The sequence below is a fragment of the Zingiber officinale genome, chromosome 10A (genome assembly GCF_018446385.1).
Source record: "Zingiber officinale cultivar Zhangliang chromosome 10A, Zo_v1.1, whole genome shotgun sequence".
Lineage (NCBI taxonomy): Eukaryota > Viridiplantae > Streptophyta > Magnoliopsida > Zingiberales > Zingiberaceae > Zingiber > Zingiber officinale.
The window spans coordinates 98,061,963-98,083,701 of record NC_056004.1 but is presented as its reverse complement, the minus strand read 5'-3'; the positions used below and the strand labels follow the sequence as shown (position 1 = coordinate 98,083,701).

The 21,739-nt window shown below is 34.2% G+C and overlaps 2 protein-coding genes across 3 annotated transcripts; both read right to left on the bottom strand.

Moving 5' to 3' along the window:
* Nucleotides 1–1,365: 1,365 nt before the first annotated feature.
* Nucleotides 1,366–3,773, bottom strand: LOC122027429 (F-box protein PP2-A13-like). Of its 2 annotated transcripts, XM_042586384.1 has the most exons (4): nucleotides 3,152–3,773; nucleotides 2,842–2,960; nucleotides 1,942–2,150; nucleotides 1,366–1,819 (listed from the first exon to the last, which is right to left on the bottom strand). In XM_042586384.1, exons 1-4 carry the CDS (start codon nucleotides 3,455–3,457, stop codon nucleotides 1,725–1,727), a joined length of 729 nt encoding a protein of 242 aa, XP_042442318.1. In that variant the 5' UTR covers nucleotides 3,458–3,773; the 3' UTR covers nucleotides 1,366–1,724. The 2 variants fall into 2 exon arrangements, with proteins under 2 accessions (XP_042442318.1, XP_042442317.1); XM_042586383.1 differs by having other exon boundaries at nucleotides 1,366–2,150; nucleotides 3,152–3,772.
* A 4,104-nt stretch (nucleotides 3,774–7,877) lies between these two features.
* On the bottom strand, nucleotides 7,878–14,507 carry LOC122027509 (protein HAPLESS 2-like). Its single transcript, XM_042586502.1, has 18 exons — nucleotides 14,247–14,507; nucleotides 14,003–14,146; nucleotides 13,137–13,225; nucleotides 12,979–13,018; nucleotides 12,788–12,845; nucleotides 12,651–12,711; nucleotides 12,386–12,464; nucleotides 12,027–12,161; nucleotides 11,331–11,525; nucleotides 11,140–11,220; nucleotides 10,964–11,064; nucleotides 10,230–10,347; nucleotides 10,080–10,112; nucleotides 9,724–9,817; nucleotides 9,530–9,618; nucleotides 9,283–9,401; nucleotides 8,494–8,594; nucleotides 7,878–8,421 (listed from the first exon to the last, which is right to left on the bottom strand). Exons 1-18 carry the CDS (start codon nucleotides 14,454–14,456, stop codon nucleotides 8,000–8,002), a joined length of 2,169 nt encoding a protein of 722 aa, XP_042442436.1. The 5' UTR covers nucleotides 14,457–14,507; the 3' UTR covers nucleotides 7,878–7,999.
* Nucleotides 14,508–21,739: the final 7,232 nt, after the last annotated feature.

Below are 21,739 nucleotides of genomic sequence, written 5' to 3'. Positions count from 1 at the left end.
TAATGATGTAGTGGCAGCCCTTAGAGCAACCGCAATGCCACGTTAATACCTCGTTATAATATTACTGTGCATTTAACGTGGCGTTGCAGTTGTGTGGATCTCTTTCTACGGAACAAATCATAAAAGAACAAATTATAAAACGTAGCCATAACTTCCTATATATATAAAAAATTTCAAAATTATATTTATATATAGAATATAGAAATTATATATATATATATATATATATATATAGTGTCTCCATTACTTACAAAAATAATCTTGTGAGGATTAGTATAAATGATCTTTCCCTCGTATTCGGCTATAGCGGAAACCCCCAAATCTAGAGCCGTTTGACGTTCCAGTCCAGTTCCAACAATGCACCTCTCGGACTGAGAAAGTGGAACTGCTTGGCGCTGCATATTAGAACTCATTAAAGCCCGATTCGCATCATTATGCTCGATAAAAGGAATGAGAGAAGCTCCAATAGAAAAATATTGGAAGGGAAAAATACTTCTAAGATGAATCTGTTCCCATGCAATAGTCAGGAAATATCCATCAATATATACACATATTTTCATTCAATAATTTTGTCTTTCACAAACATCTATTTTATTTAATAAATATATTAAAAAAGTAATATTATTTTTGAAAATTAATAAAATTATATTTTAAAAGTAAGATTATTATTAAAAATAGTAATAATAATTTAAATATTTTAAAATATATTTATTTAATATGTTATAATTTTAAAATAATTAAGTGGATTGTGGGACCCACAAATAATGAGTGTTAATGTTAAAAGAAATGTATGTGAAAGAAAAATGTTGTTATAATGAATATGTGACAGTGGACCTCATATGTTTTTGATGAGATAATAAATATTATAATAAGATAGTGGATGTCCTTAGAATATAGTGAGTTTTGGAATGATGAAATGACATAAAACCTTTTCAATTTATAAGTATTTAAAAACTTGAGTTTCAATTTTTAATAAATTAATAAATTAACAGATATATTTTTTAAAATGAACGATTAACTTAAAAATATTAAATTAATAAATCATCCTGTGAGCATTCTGTGAGCATTTTCTGATCAAACTGCATCCCTGAGATTTGCGACATAAATTAAATACATTATACTAATTAAAAAAAATTATTAACGAAGGAACAATTGACTACATATAATTCGATTATTCAATGATTAATTTTAAATTGATTCAATTTGTGACAAACTTAGATCAATTCGATTTATTTTTAAAAATTAAATTAATTCGATTCAATTTTAACCAAATGCAAAATGACTCCTGTTTTTTTTTTTGAAATCCTAAATAATCAAAAGTAAATCTCCTCAATGGAGTCAAGAAACCCTACAACACCCACCACACAATAAAGATGCACTTCATTCCCTGTCACTTATCATACATAAAAGCTAGCAAGATCTACAATTACTATATAAATGTCAAAATATTTTCTTCTAAAAGATGTTCATCTTCCACAATAAAACAAATATATCACAAGGGGATAAAGAATATGTACATAGTTCTGTATCAAACAATTCATGCTCCTATGCTGTGCTAAAAGTGATGGGATCGAAGGCTGGTCGCGAAATCGTAACCGATAGCAAGAAACACTACATTCGATTGTTCTGTATCGAACGAATCATGCTCATAGATGGTGTGATCAAAGGCTGGTTCAAAATCCTTGGGCAAGAAACACTACATTCTGTTGTTCTCCTATGCTGTGCTAAAAGTGACAGGATCGAAGCCCGGTCGAAAGCCCTTGGGCAAAATTGAAACTGAGTCGACACATAGGCCGCCTTTTGTGTGAGTACAATCGATCTGAATCATAGAGAACTTGATATTAATTGGTATATTGCAGCTTCTACTTATAAAATCGCCTACATGGTAATGGATCCAGCTTCCGGGTTCATCTAAATAACACTTGGATTGAGCAAACTGACCGTCCGATGTCGACAGTTGAAACTTTACGGGCTTTTTATCCCATCCATGTATGTGCTCAGGGCTACAAACCCGACGGCCAAGTCGTTTGGCGGCCCGACCTAAATGAAGTCGGAAAAATAGGCTGTACATGCCTTCAGGAAAGCAAAATTCTAATTCCCCACGCGCCTCTAGCCACCATGTTTGCTGAAGGTATGCAACCATGCGAAACCTAGCCGGCAAAGAAATAACAATGTCAATCCCCTTCTTCACCATCATAATTTACATTTTGCATAATTGTTTCCAATTGTAGCATGTGTTCTTCTATTACACCAAAAACTACAGATAAAACATACTTCTACAATGACTTCCTATCAATCCCAACACTTAACCGTTTGCAACTAAACTAGTTTTCATATAATTGAATCAATCTTCTATTCAGACACATGGATGAACATGAGAAACAGATACAAGCAGTTAACCATAAGAATATCCTGAAGCAAAGAAAGACATACGATGTGTTTGAGTGAATGGAAGAAGGAAAGGCGAAAAAAAGGGGACAAGAAACAGAATCATTAGCTTCACTTGTTTACTTGTAAAGAAGTTTCTAGGAAGAAGGAATATAGTTAAGTTCAATTCCACTATTTTATTTCAAACCCAAATCTGAGGGAATAGAGGGAGATGAAGTTAAAGTATCTAGCAAACACACATACTAAATATTATTTCCTTCGATTCGATCCTTCCAAGTATAGAAAAAGAATGGATAACAAGTTGAAACAATTTCATTTCCATCCAACTTCCTATCCTCCAAGTAAGCACAACACTGAATAAGTTTGACAAGAATTAAGAACATAAGATAACAAAGCAAGTATATAACAAGTTGAAGCAAACAATAAAAAAAGGTGAGGTAGGTAGGCATTTACCTAGATTCAGGAGTAGGAATAAAGTTCCAGTGTCTCCTATCATTGATTCCCGTAATTAACAATTCCTTTGAAGAAATTGATATACAAATCAAACATCTGTTTTTCTCCAGGAAAAACTCCTACACATCCCACCAAAACCAAAAAAAATTCCAATGCATATCAGATAAATGGCAGAGGAACACAAAATACAACTTGCACATGAAGAAGCGGATAGAACAAAATCTCCCCCTTTCAATTTTTTTTCCCTAATTTTAAACTGAAATTAAGATTTAAAAAAAAAAGGGAAAGCAAAGAGATGAAATTTTCGTACCGTGTTTGATCCGTTGAAGGCATTGCGACGACAAAGCAAAGCAAAGATCTCTTTTTTGCTGAGCTTCCTTCCCCGAGAATTCTCGTTCTCCAGTAGCTTCCCTAACAAGTACCTATAATTGCCCGGCAACTTGGCCTCCCAAACAAGGTCAGCTGACGCCGCGCCACGGAAGGTGCGGCAGAGCCTCGCCAGCCGGCAGATCTCCGGTGGTTCAAGCCGGAGCATGATCTCCGCCAAGCAGCCCTCCGGTAAGTCCCCGAGTCCCGTCTCCCCGCTAATCCCCTCCCTAGAAACCTCGGCCCCCATCGAGGAACATAAAAAAAAACCCTAACCCTAGCCGCGCATCTGAATCGGCCGGGCGGCGAGTAAAGAAGCGAGCTTTCGGAAGCTAATAGTGGCAAAAGGGGTAGAGGGTGAGCGATTTGGAGGAGAGTAGGAGGTCTTCGCCTGGAGACTTGGCGGAGGGCGGCAAACTCAGGAAGCGGAGGAGGAAGAGGAGGAGTCGGCGGTCACCATCCATTCGAGAGCAGGCGAGGTCGCTGGCGTCGCCGTTGGATTCGCAGAAGTGGCTTCAAACACCGCGTTTTTCACATTTTCTGCGGACGCTTCCTCCTCCTCTATTTATCGGCGGTGTATTAAGCAGTTTTATAGGATAATTAATGAAAATGTTTTAATTAATTCACATATTTATTTGTTTTTATTGATAATGTAGGTATAAAAGCTTTTTATCCGATTAATAAAGTATAAGGATATGCTACATATCAAAATTTACTTATATTTTATATTTTATATTAAAAAAATCTTTCCATCAAGCAACAACCTTTATTCTTCCTCTAAATATTAAAATATTATTTAATTTAAAAAAATAAAAGAAATATATTAAGTAATGAAAAATAAATATTAGAAAAAAATAATGAAAGAAAAAATAAAATAATAAAAAATAAAGATAATAGAAATTTTAAAATAGTTAATATAATGTGTAGTGAAAAATGATTGACTAAATTTATTGAATGATTTATTTTAAATTTTAGAGATGGTATAAAGAAATTGATGTGAATAAGAAAGACATCCTTTCCTTAATTTATCCAATGGATAAATCAATGTAGGAGTGCAAGCCATTCCTGACATGGCTGCCCAACATTACTAGAAGTTCAAGCATCGAGGATGTTTGATGTGTTATATGTCCTAGAAAAAAAAATCAAACCTCATTGCAACTTGCAAGAATTAACCACTATATTGTGACAACCAACACTCTGGTGACTCGCATTTACGTCCCCTATTTATTTTATTTTTTAAGTTGACATCAAATATTTATCTTACACTGATTAATTATGGGATAATCGGCTCAGCCATAGGTAAGTTTTTCATCAATCATCAGGCTCGTAGCAGACGACCTATCAACCCAGCATTTTTAGGTTAATCGTCTATTAAGAAAAATTTATCCGTTAATTCATCACAATTATGACTCAATCCTCATATACCTAGGAATAAAGTTTTAGCATTCTCTCTAAAAAACCCCGTATTTTTTGGAAGGACATAAATTATAATAAATAGTTATCCTAACATAACACCTTTTACATGGGGAGGTGCACCTATTTATTATAGCAAAGGTAATTATGCTCCTCTTAAATATCCTTCATAATTCGTGATTATATGTCTAGTGACTAGTACATGAGATGTTATTATCATGATGTTTGGAGTTTGAATCTCGGCAAAGTTGAGATAAATGTCTTTCTTATGTACTAATTACTATTTCAAAGGCTATTAGTCGTCCGTGATTTACTTCCTCCGTAGTGGTCTGGAACGAATTAGCGGGGGGCGCTGGGACGAGTATATTCCCCTTTTACCCTTTTTGCCTCTCTTTATTTAAGATGATTTCAGCATTATGAAAAATATGTTTAAAGAGAGGATAAACGATGGAAGGATTCTAGTTTGTTTGGCACAAATAATGGAATGGAACGTTGCATTTGGCTACATTATATTACACAACATGACAACGTTCTAAAGTTTCTTTTGTTTTTATTTTATTTTATATTAAATAAAAATTGGTTTTGATGTCTTTTAGCAAAAGAATAGAACGAGAGTGCGTGGATCCGAGTCAAGCCCTGGCCCACTCTGGTGGCCAATATGGAAGAAAGCAAGAAGAGTACAAGGGAAAGAGCTAAACGTAGTGAAATCAATTTGTAGCATCAGAGATGACAGGATTGATATGGTTTTGTAGCTAGAGATATGCGTGCTTAGTTGTTGAGATAAGTGATAGAATATCATAAATTCATAGCATAATTTGTTCATTTACTCTACTAATCTACTTGACCACATCTCTATCGTCGTCTTACTTGTTCCACTAGCTCACACATGCTACTTAAGTCTATTCGTACCTCCTTATACAATAATATTTACTCATTATGATGACTCTGACATTGAGCTAGCTAGCCAGGTCCGTAATCAGGTCAAGCAGATTACTACGGACCGCTCTCACGGATCTGCCATGTCACATTTTTCTTTATTTTTTAAATATATTTTTTTCTCTTACGTTTTTGTTCCACGTTCTCCTCTCCTCGCCGAAATACGTCACCCGTGCCGTCGGTGTGCCAATCGTGCCTACCTCACCGCTGGTCAAGGATAGAGCCAAGAATTTTATATCCAAGGGCGAAATGTATGTGTTTGTGTTTACAATGATCGGATCAGATCATGGCTAGAATCCATGTCGCAATCCCCAATGATTCACCTTTCCTTCTGTCTATAGTTAGAGTGAGTCCAGGCAACCAGAGGCCGTCGGTGGTCAGACAAGTGGCCGACGGGTGAGGAGGCACGATGAACAATTTTGGCTAGAACGAAAGAAAACAAAAATTATATTTAAAAAATAAAAAATTGTCATGGACTTGCTAAAAGGGCAGTCCGTAGTAACATTTACGAAATAGTCATATAACAATTTTATTTATATATATATTTTTTATTTTGTCGAGACTTTAACAGGATCTCTTAAAAAAAAACCCTAGTATTTTAACCCAGCTATAAAGGATTGATATTTTAATGTATTAATTAATTATTTAATGATTAATTAATAAATGTTTTTATGTCACTATTGTTAATAGTTAAAAAAAAAGTAAGAGAAGAAAAAAAATAATTGTTTTTTCAAATCTATAATAGTTTATTTAGATTAGTGTGATTTAAAATTCAGAGAAAAAGAATAACAGTAAGTTTCATTGATAGAGAGAGAAGATTTTTTATTTTTTAAAAAACAATTCTTACTGATGGTGATTGAGAGTATTCTTATAAAATCATAGAGCATAGGTAAGCAACTTAGGTGCAAATCCTTCTTCATATTTTTTTTTTATAAATTTATAATTTTTAAATATTTTTTAAAATACTAATAATCTTGAACCATAGTAAATTATAAACTAATAGTTTCGAATAGTGAATCATAACTGTTTTAACAAGTTAAGGATTGACCTATTATGAACCGTCGAACAGACAATTCCGAATCATCAAACTGAAATTCCAAGTTATGATTGGGTCTACTCTTAAACCCTAGCCAACGTCTTAGCACTCACAAACACTAAATTTCATACTCGTGCAGCCTCCCAAGCATTTACGATTCAATTCTTAACTATGATGTACTATAGGATATTTCCTCTTATCGGATGATAAATCTAAAATGTTAAGCTGTTGAATCATCCATTGCAAGTATTTACAGATTTAATGATTAGTAAAAAAATTTCATAAACTAAATCAATCATCAATAGAATTGGTCGGCTCAAAAGGTGGGATACCTGGTGTTGGTTAAAAAAACTGATCAAGTGGATTGACCAAAAGAAATTTATAAGTCAAGTTGGTAGGATCAGTTAAGACGAGTTAGCCAAGGCAAACAGGCAAATTGGCTGAAGGAGACAGCAGGTCAAACTAATCGATCAGGCCAAACAAATCCAATGACCGAAGGAGCAATTGGGTTAACTAACTCCATCATGCCAAACTAGAATCACTTAAGGGAACAAATAAAAGAATAAGAGTTTGAATGGATGAATATTCTAAAAGTTGACCTCTAAATACACCTAAGTTGGGTTCCGGATATACTTTGAAGATGAACTGGAGATTAAAAGCCTGGACACCTAGATTATTTTTTTAAAAAAAAAATAACTAAAGGTAAAACGACTAACTTAAATTAAAGATAATCTACTCATCATCTCCTTTTATACAGTGTGCAGCAGAATTTGACAATCTATTTATATCAAGAAGTGATTGGAAATCCAATAGATGATGAGAAGGTAGAACAAGGTGCAAGCAGATAGTATAATTACAAATTAATCTATTTCTATCAAGAATGTATGTGCAATCCAGTAAGCAATGAGAAGATAAGATGAAAGAGCTAGATACATGGTACAATGACAACACTATCATTTCTAAGACATCAAGAAGTGTGGTGCAAACCTTAACATGTCAAAGCAGGAGCTGATTCCAATTGTGACTTTTGGCCCGTAGTGTGCTCATGATTGCTTCCAAAGAGTACCTGCAGGAGTTGATAGACAAAGAGTTGCATAACAAAGAAGAGTTCGTCTCCAACTAGGACACTGGTGTACACCTGGCTTTGTCAACGAGGAACAAATCTATAATATGACAAGAATCTGACTTTGAATACTGAACCATTTTAATCACGTTCTGACTGGTGTCCTAAAGAGTTTTTGTTAGATGAAAAGGACTTACCGATTGCATAAGCGAGAATTTGGATCACAAGAACAGAAATCTTCTTTATTCACAGATAAATACTTCCTTCAGTATTAACTTACAAGAAATGGAAAAGCATCTCTACCAATAACACAGCTGAAATTGCAACATCCATATCATTTACAGTCATATGTTACTGATTTTACTCAGGTTTTCTTCATTACGATGAGGATGAGGATGATGGTGATGGTGATGGTGGTGGTGGTGAACACGTTTGTCTCTCAATTCTTTCATATCGTTCATCTCAATCGACAGGTGACTTCTACTATGTTTATGTTTGTGGTTTACCTTGTGAAGATGAATCTGATTGTCATCTGGAAGCTGATAGTGGTGGTTTTTATGTTTGTGAACAGTTTGTCGCTTCTGTGAAACATGCAAAGGTTTCAGCCTGTGCTTGTAGTGCAGATCGAGGTCTTTTGATTTGTGATGTCTGGCATTCTTTGAGTATTCATTTCTATGATTTGTGCCACCTCCAAAGTGTGCATTAAACCAATCGTAAGCTGGATCAAAGAATCCTTTCTGATGCAGAAGCCAGAGGAGCACAGCAACTGCAACTCCAGAGATGTTACTCGTCCAGTATGTTCATAGTGGACTCGAAACTAAATGTATAGGACACATACCTGTTGGAAGTGATGCTATAAGCAGTCCAAACATCAATATCCAACTCACACATACATATTGTATGTGGCAACTGAAATCAAAGAAGCCTCGGCATTTACTTCTGCACAAAAGGAAATAATTCAAGAGTAATACTTAACAGACACTGGAGGCATTAGGCAGGTTAATACATATAAGCCAAGTAACCATAGGTTCAATAGATCATAAAATGAGAGAAAATATATTAAGCAGTTCATGGATAATAACGATTACAACAACCAAGTCTTATTCCACTAGAAAAATATATTAAGCAGTTCATGGATAAGGACGACAACTAAGTCTTATTCCATTATGTAGGATCAATTATATGGATCCTTCTACGTCATTGTACTCTTCCCCTACTATATCATCATTCATATTTAAATAAATTTTATCTTGTTTTATTTTGTTATTAATCAAGTCTTTTTTCTTATCTTCCTCGTTTGATGTGTACATTTATCATAATTTCACATTGTCTAACTAGAACATTTATCAGTCATCTAAGTAGATGTCCATACCATTTTAAACATATCTTTTGGAGTTTTCTCCCAATAGGTATAATCTTAACTTTCTCTCTAATATTTTTATTTCTTATCTTGTTCATCCTTGTATGTGTACATCGACTTTAATATCCTCATCTCTACAACTCTTATTTTTTTCCTCATATATTTGAGTCATAACCCAACATTTATCTTCATATAATATAACAGGTCTAACTATCGTTTTATAAAACTTAGAAGTACTTTACGATCACAAAATTGCAAGATGCATACCTACAAGTTTTCCCTGTAAAGAAATCCATCAACCCATTCCATATCATGCTCCAGGCGCCCTTAACAGCATCAAGGAAACCATTAACACCGGGCTTCTTTGGTTGGTTGAAAGGAACAATCTGCAATATTAAGAACTAAGCTGAAAGAAAGTGGATAAAGTGTAATGACTAAATGTGATACTAAAGGGAAAAATCAAAAGCAACTTCACACCAAACAGAATTCAACTTAACTTGTGAAATCTGATTACCTGAGATCCATTATCAAGAACAGTAGCTGTGGTAGTAAACTGGCATTCTGCTCGATCGAGTACACTAAAATCAGAACCCTTCAAGATAGCTGCCCAGGAGCAATAAGTTGATTGGAAGTCATGAATACAATGAGAATGCTAGGGGAAAGTAGTAACTAAGCAAATCCCAAACAAAATTTCCTTTCAGATTGAACCTGCACATTGATATTTTGCAGCTTGGTCTGTTGTTGGATAGAGATAAAATGACCGAGTAACCTCCTCGTCTGCTTTCATTATAAAAAATTGCTCCTGCATCCGTTGGACTCCACAATTTAAGTCACGCAAAAAGAATCATCTAAGAAAATACAAAGTAAGCCTCAAATAGAATGTCATAGTAATCAAGAATGATTCACATTTTCAAATACAACAACAAGAAGCAAGCAATTTTCCTTCCAGTCTTAGAGTACTTTACGATCATAAAGAACATCTGGCACTCTCCTCCATTATAACAAAGTACATATACACAATAACTTCATTAGCAAATAGCAGGGAAGAAAAGAAATAGGTTTACCTCCATGAAACTTACGCCACTGAGACAGTCAAACTGCACAAAAAAAATTGGTCAAAAAATGAGATACTAATTTATAGTATGGTCAAATGTCATGAATATTTGTTAATGGTAACTGCAGGATACCAGAAAGGTGAGACACATAATACATACCGTTAAGCTATAAGATGCTTCTAGTTTACCGGTATTCTTAGCTGCTATTCTTGCAGTGCCAAATTGTGATAAGGCTTCAAAGGTAGGGATCATTATATTCAAGATCTTTCCAGGGCTCCTGAAAGAAAGAAAAAGGTATTTTAGTATTGCTAACCAACCATATTAAAGGCTGATGTTCAGCAAAAAATAATTAGATTCACAGACAAAGATAATACAGTGTTTTAAAAAGACATTGACACATAGTTTAAGATAATGTTCCTTATCAGTCGACTTCCCTATGGTTTCTACAACAACAATATCACTTGTAGAGCCTACTGTAAGTTTTTGGAGGACTATCTAACCTTATTGAAGAGAAAGCTACTTCCATGGCTCTAAACTAGGTCTCAGGATCATTGTGAAGAAGCAACCTTACTATTGTCAAAGGTAACTGAAACACCAATCATCACAATAATTCATCAGTTTCACCATGCAAACCAGATTATTGTTCACTTCTAGCACTGTGAATCACAAAGTTTAGCAGCATTTAAAATGTACAAAGAGATCTATAACACAATACAGGCATTAATAGGTTTTTCAATGACCGCAAATGAACAGAGTGAGTTTGCGTACTTGATAGTAGCTAATGATTTATGCAAGAATAATCAATGACTAGAAGAAATATAAATTCTCTTTCTAGGTTTACTCATGGAAGTGAGACACAACAAATGAATGAGCAGTCCACAGTCAGAAGATACCTTTGATAGACATATTCTATATCATCAGCACTAAGCTCTATTAATAAATTAGAATTAAGGACTTCAGTAATCCCAACTGAGAACGTATGACTCCCAGCATTCTGAAAACAATAAATTGTAGAGGTTCAAGATCTGTTGTATCCAAAGAGAAAATGATAGTGTTTCCTGAACCTAACTGGGTGTTGATTGATCCTTTCGAATCTCCTCTCAACCATATATTGAGGTGGTTGACTCCTTCTTATTCTGTTTTGATCAGCCTGTTCATAAGATAACCATCGATACAAGATTAACTAAAATCCGAATGTGACAATTTTGTATAAATTAATATAAATGAAAAAGAACAAGCCTTATCTTCAAGATTACTTACTTCCCAAAAATGCCATGGTTGATTATGCAAGCAACTCCAAAATGGGGAAGAGCAGAAATTTGGCTGGGACCTGTATGCTTCATAACTGATGCCGATTTTATTGCACTCCAAACCATCTAGTGAGAACCTCACTCTTTCCAACAACATCCATCTTGAAAAATTCTGCCCAAGAATTTCTGGTTGACCTCCTGGACCCTAGCAATATGGGGAAAAAAAGACAAACATAACAGTAGGATCAGATATTGACTTTCTATGCACAAAATTTTAAGAACATTGATAGTAAAGGGACCATAGTTCAAGTTCCTGAATTCCTATATTAATATGTTACGAGAAAAGAAGCAGAGTCATCTACATAGATGTTAAGGTTATTTCAAAAGTACAAAACAGCATAATTTGTGATTCATTCCTAAAATATTTCCTCAAGAATAACAGTCATACATGTCCTTGTAAAAGCTGAAACAAGGAAATGGACTAAAGCATTTTCCATTGGCAATTCCAAGCTTAGGAAGATCCAGACATGCAACCAAAATTCCATTTTCATGTATTTTACTCCTTCCAACTAGTGATAGACACCCTATTAGGAAGCAAGAAATACTTGAAGTGATAGTTTTGCTTTGAAAAATTGCCTCGATTTCTTTTTCAAAAACTATCTGTGGGCTTTCTCAAGAAGTACACAGTGAAGTCCTGTAAACATACCGATCTTGGTGTCACCAAATAGAAGTCCTCAAAAGACGGCAAACTTGTGTATCCAACAAAATCGCCAATTAAATTGACTCTTAAGAACTTGTCATTTGATAACACTGTTCTATTTTCAGGACCAACAACAACTTCCTGCAAAAACACTAAGACTAATAAATAAGATAAACTTAATCCCCTAAATCAAAGAAGATTATAAAGAACTTATTCAGAATATGCATTAAGAATGTTGAGTCAGGAAATGATCAAATTTCCCTTATGATGATTTCCTTTCCAAACTTTACGAGAGTTAAAACTATTGAAGATTAATCAAACATTTCAAAAACACTATACGTGATCAGTGACATCAGAAAACCCACCGAAAGTGAAGATCCTTTCTTGACTTTGATATGGACACTAAACCCAAGTGACCTCTTTCCAATACCAAATACGTGAAACCTTGCAAGAAATATAGGAAATCAAGAATTAGACTAACTTTTGATTATGATTGAAGATATCAAAACTTATGCAACTTTCACATACTTGATTGAAAAGGAAAGAAAAAAAAGTAGTTAATAGAGAACACCCAAGTTCAACAACAAACAACCTAGTTTGAAAAAAAAGAAAGGTAATTGATGGGCATACCAATCACCTGGAAATCGAAGACAATGAGCAGTATTTGCCTTCCCTTTCATCAATTTATCAACTGTTCAAACACATCAAAGCATCACTTATAGGAACCAGAAGCACAATGTAAGAGGAGACATAATTTTCATGCTTACATAAGTTCCCACAGGAAGATGGAACACGATGTCTCGGTCCACATGGACAGCAAATTGGCTAGAACAAAAAGGAATAAAAAATATTATTAAACACTTTTACTCAAGTTTCAAGTTTAATGACAACTTTCTCTTAGCTTACTTTTAAGAAAATAATGCTAATGCATAATGCTTTCAAGGAGATGAAAGACAACCTGTGTATTCTCAATAACATTACCATCTTGATCCCTCAACCTAGCAAAAATTGCCAACAAGAATCACTAATGTTGTATTAAAAAATATTGATAAACTTGAGAAGTGAATATGCACCTATAGAGGAGTAGAACAAACTTCAAAGAGTTATAATGATCACCTTTCACAAATTTTAACAACTTCTGCACTTGCATCTGGTTTGCATTTTCTTGTTTTGACATAAAATTCTTCTGGTTTATATGAAACATCCTAGAAGAAAAAAAAACAAGTTACATTTATATGTTATCTAAATGCAATTAGAAAAAACATTCAGTTGCAGAAATTTTGTTATGGATGATGATAGCAACATCCTTACATGAGAACTTCCTATGAACAGTCTTGCATATTAAACATCCCAGAAATGTATACATGCCGTTCGTTTATTTCTTGAGGACAAGCACATTCAAGATACTTAAAAACATACAAGAAAAAAAATATACAAGCAGAGTACTTCCTGTCTAGAAGAACAAATGGCAGAAGACAAACATTAAGGGTTGAAAATGAATGAGCTATATTTGTGCAAAGTGTGCCACATAAATTGATATTAGAAAACCTCTCAATAGAAATGATGAACTATTAACTTAATGAGAAAAAAATGGGATGAGAAAATAACGAAGAAGTTGAATTTTTCAAAAGTAAACTTGTTCGCATAACAAAAATAAAGGAATCTACAAGTAGCTAAAGCCTAGAAACAATATGTAAGACAATAAGAAAAAGGAAAAGAAGAACATGATGGATATATTCTTCATTACCTAACCACAGAAGAAAACTTCTTGCAGTTCAAATCAGGTATTTTCTGTCTTGCTAGATATTAGAATTTGTTGACTTAAACTTCTTGCAGTTCAAAAAATATTCCAACTTTCAGCCACAAAAATAGAAAAATGCAGTCCTTTCAAATTCCTAAATATCAGTACAATATTATGCTCGTTCAAAAGTAATAGCTATCGATACCCTTATCTACAGAGTTAGCGATGCGCAAGTCCATACCCTTATGTACATTAGTTCATAGATTGCATATGCTGCAGACTTGGTGATCGTGATGATCGGAGGCAACCTAATCGTCTGCATATTTTGCGTCTCGTTCTCCTGGACTTCCACTAATTCCGCGACGATGGAGGCCTCCCCTCCACTCTGCCATTCGCAAGACAATCACAAATTAGGGTTCATCGCGAGAAGTGCGATGAAGAAATTGTGACGAGGAAAGAGAAAAGAAGAGACGGGGCTTCACTACCGATCCACTGGGAACAGCCAAGTTGAGGACGATCTTCTTCGCGCAGTCGAGATTATCAGATTCGGAGTCCCTAGCGCAACTCTGGAGCTTCGATTTGGAGAGAACCTCGAGCGCCACAGCCGCGGGAGTGAAGACGATGACGAGGAAGAAAGCGAAAGGAAGGGGAGAGCAGAGAAGCATATCCGCTGTAGATCGCCGCCGGCGACGCATTGCGACGTGGTGGAGAGAAAGAGAGAAAGGGGGAAACAGAGAGAGATGATAACCGGCGCTCATGGCGGGAAAAGAAAATGAGAATTAAAACAGATTTATCACTAATCCTAAATTAAAACAAAAATTTATTTTTATTTAAATTGAGTCGAATTATCCTTCAGTAATAAATTCAACTATTTGACCGGTCCGTCTCCTTAAAACAGTACTGATTGAGATACAGGATATTATCATATGAGAATTTAGGATCAAAATTTAACGTACTTCTTATCTTGACCACGTGTACTAATAACTAATAATCATTCATGATTTAACTCCTCTGTATTAATCTAGGGATTAATTGACAAGACGCTGGGAGTGAACGAATCATATATCACATAAAATTAAATCTTCCAATAATAAATTAGAGACATAAGTTCTAGATTGAGAATTCAATCTCTCACATTCATTCATATTTTTATTTTTATTCTACAATTTTAATAAAAAATTATAATATAAATATAAAATAAGATTAATAAAAAAAACTTTGAAAAATGCCTTTTATTTGTTTTTTATTATTTAATATTTAATTACAAGAAAATAAGTAAAAAATGAAATAAAATTTTTATAAAAAAAATTTAAAAATGAGATAAAAACTTAGCTTTTTTATTTTATCAAATCTTTAATATAAAAATCATTAATAACTTTAAAAATCCAAATAACCTTCTTAATTTTATTTATATAATTTTAAAAAAAATTAAATTCATCATAAAATTTTATCAAAAAACAACTCAATTTTAATCTAAATTTATATCATTACTTTCATGGTAGTTCTCTAAATTTATCCATATTTTTATTTTCAATTTAGAATCTTAATAAAAAAAATAAAATTTAAAAAATGTTAAATAAAAACTATTTTTATTTTTAAATTTTATATCTTTTTTAATAGCTAATTACAAGAATGAAAAAAAAGCGAAACAAAATTTTTAAAAATTTTAAAATTAGGCGCGCCATTTTAAAAATAAATAAATTTTAATTCTCTAAATTTAAAAAGTATATATATAAAATTAAGATGCTTAAACTTTTTAAAAAAATAATTTAATACATTATTTTTTTATCACTTGCATTTAAATTTAACCTTCTTAAAAAATACATTATTATAAATTTAAAATAAAATTAAATCAGATTCATCCCCCGGGAATCTTCTTCCAAACATACGTGGCTCCTCCTGCATTACTCCAAACCGATTCTTCTCCTCTGGACTTGCTACCGAAAATATCAACTAATTGATTCAAATAATTAATTATACAAAAATTACAAATTTAAATATTTTTTATTTACTTATTTTACATGCATGCATTCGAGCTCCCTGCATGAGCCATGCACGTACGTCCACGGCTTCCCTATATATCAGAATTGATCCGTTGTAATGCGGCCGCGTGTATCTGAGGCCAACTGTCCACGTTAAGTATCATTTAACATTGTTATATGAACAGCTGTCCTTAGAGCTGTAAATGAACCAAACGTTCGTGAATAAGTTTGGTGTTCGATTTGATAAGAGTTTATTTATGTTCGTTCAATATAATAAGATTAATTAAACAAATAAGCTTGAACAGCTCGTTAAGCTAAACAAACAAGCTTGAACACATAAGTGTTCAGCTCGTTAACGTTCGTGAACAACGTTCGTGAACAATGTTCACGAACCATATTTATTAATAAAACCCTTCCAATATGCTAAATAAATAATAAAATAAAATAAATAAATTTAAATTATCAATCTTAATAACTAATCAAACAATTAAAAGTTTCAAACAATTAAACAAGCTTGAATTGAGAGCTTGATAACATCTAAACAAACCAAGCTCAAACCAAGCTCAAACCAAGCTCGAACCAAGCCCAAGCCAAGCTTGAATTGAGAGCTTGATAATATCTAAACGAACCAAGCTCAAGCCAAGCTTCAAACAACCTCAAGCTCATAAAAAATAAACCAAGCCAAGCTTGAACACTCATTTCAAAAGCTTGGTTCATTTTAAGCTCGGCTCGGCTCGACTCGATTATCTTATCAAACAAGCTTGAACACCCCAAAGCTCGGGTTGGCTCGGCTCGTTTACAGCCCTACTCGAGTGCACATAAGAGGAAGCATCCCAGCTCCATCTTATAGAATTTGGGAAGAAATAGTAAAATTATTTAATTATTATCAGTCGATTGGTTCTTACATCAGTTGACTGGTATTTGGCCAACGACTCTTTACCAATAGACTGGTGTCAACATTAGTCGATTGATCCCTACCGTTTAGGCATAGAATCTCTTTATACTCACCTCCAGTCGACTGGCACAACCATAAACCTAGGGTTTCCCTTCCCGAGATTTCTCTCTCACTCGGACCCTCACGATTCACTTGACTCTTTTTCACAGCTTTGACATCTTGCCTTCAAGCCTACTTCTTTTGGCTCTCGTCTCTTGGATGCATTCAAGCCTGCGGCTCGTCCCCAATATCATCCTTCGCGTATGACTCAAAATCGCTTCCCTCGACCCTTGTCCTTGCTGCCTTGTCAACGGCCCCTCGGATGCTCCATTCTTCATTGGACCCGAAGTCATCAAGCTGAGTCGTATGTGTATCCTGCAAACCTACACACTCACATACACATATCAAATACGGGGGTGAATCTAACTTAAACTCTTTGCCCAAACACCAAAACACATGGTCGCACGGACCATTGGGATTGCTCCAACAATCTCTTTTTTTTTTTATGTTTTGCAATATGTTTAAGTTAGAAAAAACATAATAGCAAAACAATATGTTAATAACAAATGGACTTACGTTGCCAAAACTACACAGTTGGACTTACACCGCCGAATGGACTTAAGTTGTCAAGGCTACACACTTGAACTTACACTGCCGAATGGAAAATGCAAACATACATTGGAACATATCACAAGTCTCCCCCTACACCTAAGCTCCCTATTGAGATAGGATTTTTACCACAAGGATATTTAAGAACCTATCACAAGACTCCCCCTATGCAAAGACACTTAAGGTTTTCCCAACTAAACCTTCTCCCCATTTACCTAACATTAAAAAGCTTCTAACAATATCCCAATTGTCGAAAACTTGATCATCAAACTGACCCTAAACTCATGTATATATCCCCTATGGATCTCATATACCTATATGAGTTGACTTAGTCAAAATTAGTGCCGAAAAATAGTTTCAGGCTGATATCAGTAGACTGCCTTCAACATCAGTTGACTGCCCTCTTCAACACAACCTCACAGAAAAATTATGTGGTCGAAAAATACTGTTACCAGTCGACTGGTACCATTTTCCAACCCAATTCAACATTCTGAACCCGATTTCATATATGCACCAATAATTCCATAGATATCAAAAAAATCCCTAAATTTTATGGAGAGGTCTGTTTTACTCGTGTCTATTTGGAAAAAAAATATATTTAAAAATATACATATCTCGGATCCCAAGATTGATATAAAATAAAAAATTATCTAAATGGTTCAATTGAACCTTGACCCAAAGTTCTAGTTTTGGCTTTCTTTTGATATATTTGTCCATACTAAACCACAATGCATCCCTAGTATTGGTTTATATGGCATATATATATCCAAAACCAATTATCATGTAATATGACCCCAATGTCATATTTCCAAGCATAAAACATAACCCATGTGTGTCAAATCTCTAGGTTTGAGACTTAAGCTCATCTCCAAACCACTTAGCGCATTTCATGACCCATCTAAAATCCCAAGTAATATCCACTTGAGATCCATTGACCATAGGTCCCAAATTGACTCTTTGAGTTTCCTCTAGAGCTTTTAATCTTAGTCACCTCCCAAGGTGACTCATCCACAATTGCTATGCCACATCGGTGCACCTCTGGTGATACTTGGCCTATAAACTTAACCTTTTTAACCTTAGACACTTTGTCCTTGGTTAAATTATCCTTACCTTCAAATGACTTCTCCTTGTTATTTCTTGACTTCTCCTTGTTATAGTCATATGCAACCCTAGCATAAGACTTTCCCTTAGCATTTGAGCCATTAGATTGGTATCTCAAACATGATCTATCATTGTTAGATCTTTGACTACCTAACGCCATACTTAAACTCTTAGATCTAACATTGAATCTATCTAGGATTTTTTTCAAACTATCAAGCTTTGCTTTCAAAGCTTGATTTTTCCTTTCTAGGTTCCTAAACCTATAGTCAACATGTCCACCTTGAACATTCCTAGACCTACCCTTCCTAGGCATGTATCTCCCCTTTTTGGGATTAATGTATTGGTTTTTCATTATCTTATTCTCCTTAGGTAATGAGAATTTAACTTGTCTAGGTCTATTATGCATAAGTCTCCTAGGGTTATGATCTACATTGGCCATATTTCTATCATGATATCTAAAGCTAAAATTTTACATGGGCATACAATGATTATCAAAATTATTTCTCCTAGCATACATGAAAGAATGAAAATTTGAATTATAATTCGAATTAGGGTATACCTCCCTCATCCTTGAAGCTCCCCCTTGACTTTTGTTTATCTTATTCTCCCATTTCTTCAAATGCTCCAACTTCTTGAGCTCTCCCTTCCTTGGGCATTTGGTGCAGTAGTGTTCTCTTTTACCACACATGAAACATCTAATGTGCTTCTTCTCCTTTTTCTTCCTATAACTCAAATTAGATTCTAAATGAATTGAATTAAGTTTAGGAGTTGCCTCTTTCTTACCCAATGGACACCTACTCTTGTAGTATCCATTCTCATTGCACCTGAAGCAAGTGATGTGGTCTTTTGATTTCACTTCGGTGGAGATGCTCATTAGGTTGACCACTTCTGAGACCTCTTCTTCATCTGTCTTGGCTTCTTCAACCTTTCAGGATATTGATGATGCTTCCTCATCCACACTTGCGGATGACATTTCTTCATCCTTCTCCTCCTCGGATGTTAAACATTGCTCAACTTCCGGTTGCTCCTCCTCTACTTGAGCAATTAAATCCATCTCCTTGGATTACTCTTCTTCTTGTGTAGGCATAAGTTCTTTTCCTAGAACCTTCTTCACTTTGATTCACAATTCGTGAGCATTATCTTATTTGCCTACACAACTCATCACATTAGAAGGCAACATATCTATTAAGATTATATTACCTTATATATCATTTGCATTCGATCGTGAGGTTTGCTTCTCCGTCCAATACCGTGGTCGAAGTCTCTTCCCTTTCTTATCTCTTGGGACTTCGAACGACTCTTTGACCATCATCATGGTGTCCCAATCTATGTCGAAAAAGACTTCCATCTTCATCATCCAATAGGTGATGTCCCATAAGACTCATCCTTCAAACTTCGGAGGTTCAATCAAGTCGGTCATCTTCTTAAAGTTGCTCTTCTCGGCGATTAGTCCGATGAAGTGCGACCTTGCTCTAATACCAATTGTTGAGGATCTTGTGGCCAGCTAGAAGGGGGGTTGAATATGTGGTGCCCTCAAATCGATTGCTTCTCCCTACGATGTTAGTTTGCGCAGCAGAAATATAAAATAATACAAACACAAGTATGAAAGCTAAAGACTAAGAAAGAAATGCAAATCGCTAACAAACTCGTATACGTGGTTCGGAAATAACTTGCTTTTACTCCTCGACTGCCCGTAAGATGGACGATCCCTGTGATCCTTCAGTGGATCAAGCCCCGGAACTCCAGCTAGCGCGAACTCCTTCTCGGTGGAGTAAACCTCGTACAACCTTGATCAATACACCGCACTCCAATCATAGCTCAAGGTAGACTACTAATAGGGGATTAACCACCTCTATTTCGTCACCTTGGCTAGCCATCCCAAGCTCCATCTTATAGAGCACGGGGAGAAACAGCAAGACTATTTTACCGTTACCAATCAACTAGTCCTTACACCTGTCGACTAGTGGCTGGCCAACGACTCTCTAACGATTCTTTATCAGTCGTCTGGTATCAACACTAGTCGATTGATCCCTGCCGTTCGGGCATAGAACCTCTTTGTTCTCACCTCCAGTCGATTGGTCCCAGTACCAGTCGACTGACACAACCCTAAACTTAGGGTTTCCCTTCCCAAGTATATTTCTCTTGCACTCAGACCCTCACGACTCACTTGACTCTTCTTCGCAGCTTTGACCTCTTGCCTTCAAGCCTACTTCCTTTGGCTCTCGTCCCTCATATGTATTCAAGCCCGCGGCTCATCCCGAATGCCCGAATGTCATCCTTCGCTTATGTCTCAAAGTTGCTTCCCTTGGCCCTTGTCATTGCTGCTTTGTCAACGGTCCCTCGGATGTTTCATTCTTCACTGGATCCGAAACCATCAAGCTGAGTCATATGTGTATCCTGTAAATCTGCACATTTACATACACATATCAAATATAAGGGTGAATTTAACTTAAATCCTTTGTCCAAACATCAAAACATATAGTCGACAAATTGACGGAGTAAATCATCTTATGCCACATAAGATTAAATCTTTCAGTAAAAAATTAGAGACCTAAATTCTAGTTTGAGATTTTTTTTCTCCTTAGGTTACTACAATCTCTTAAATTCATTCATATTTTTATTTTTATTACTAAAATTTTAATAAAAAAACTAAAATATAAATATAAAAGAAGATTAATAAAAAAATCTTTAAAAAATATTTTTATTTGTTTTTTATTATTTAATATTTAATTACAAGAAAATAAGTAAAAATGAAATAAAATTAAAAAAAAAAAGTAAAATGAGATAAAAACTTAGCTTTTTATTTTATCAAAACTTAATATAAAAATCATTAATAACTTTAAAAATCCGAATAATTAACCTTCTTAATTTTATTTATATAATTTTTAAAAAATTTTAAATTCATCATAAATTTTTATCAAAAGTCATGAATAGCTAAAAACAACTCAATTTTAATCTAAATTTATATCATTACTTTCATGGTAAGTACTCTAAATTTATCCATATTTTTATTTTCAATTTAGAATCTTAATAAAAAAATAAAAAAATATATATAATTAAAAAAATATATATAATTAAAAATTGTTAAATAAAAACTATTCTTATTTTTAAATTTTATACCTTTTTTATAGCTAATTACAAGAATTAAAAAAAAAGTGAAACAAAATTTTAAAAATTAAAAAATTACTTTGGTGCGCCATTTTAAAAATAAATAAATTTTAATTCTCTAAATTTAAAAATATATTTAAAAATTAAGATGCTTAAACTTTTTAAAAATTTAATTTAATACAATATTTTTTTATCACTTGCATTTAAATTTAACCTTCTTAAAAAATACATTATTATAAATTTA

Coding starts and splice junctions, on each gene's coding strand:
- LOC122027429 (XM_042586383.1), bottom strand. CDS start 3,457: ATGGGGGCCGAGGTTTCTAGGGAGGGGATTAGCGGGGAGACGGGACTC. Junction 2,961..3,151: donor CCTTCAACGGATCAAACACG/GTACGAAAATTT, acceptor TGGGATGTGTAG/GAGTTTTTCCTGGAGAAAAA. Junction 2,151..2,841: donor ATTCCTACTCCTGAATCTAG/GTAAATGCCTAC, acceptor TTTGCCGGCTAG/GTTTCGCATGGTTGCATACC.
- LOC122027509 (XM_042586502.1), bottom strand. CDS start 14,456: ATGCGTCGCCGGCGGCGATCTACAGCGGATATGCTTCTCTGCTCTCCC. Junction 14,147..14,246: donor TGGCTGTTCCCAGTGGATCG/GTAGTGAAGCCC, acceptor TGCGAATGGCAG/AGTGGAGGGGAGGCCTCCAT. Junction 13,019..13,136: donor GTTGTTAAAATTTGTGAAAG/GTGATCATTATA, acceptor AATTTTTGCTAG/GTTGAGGGATCAAGATGGTA.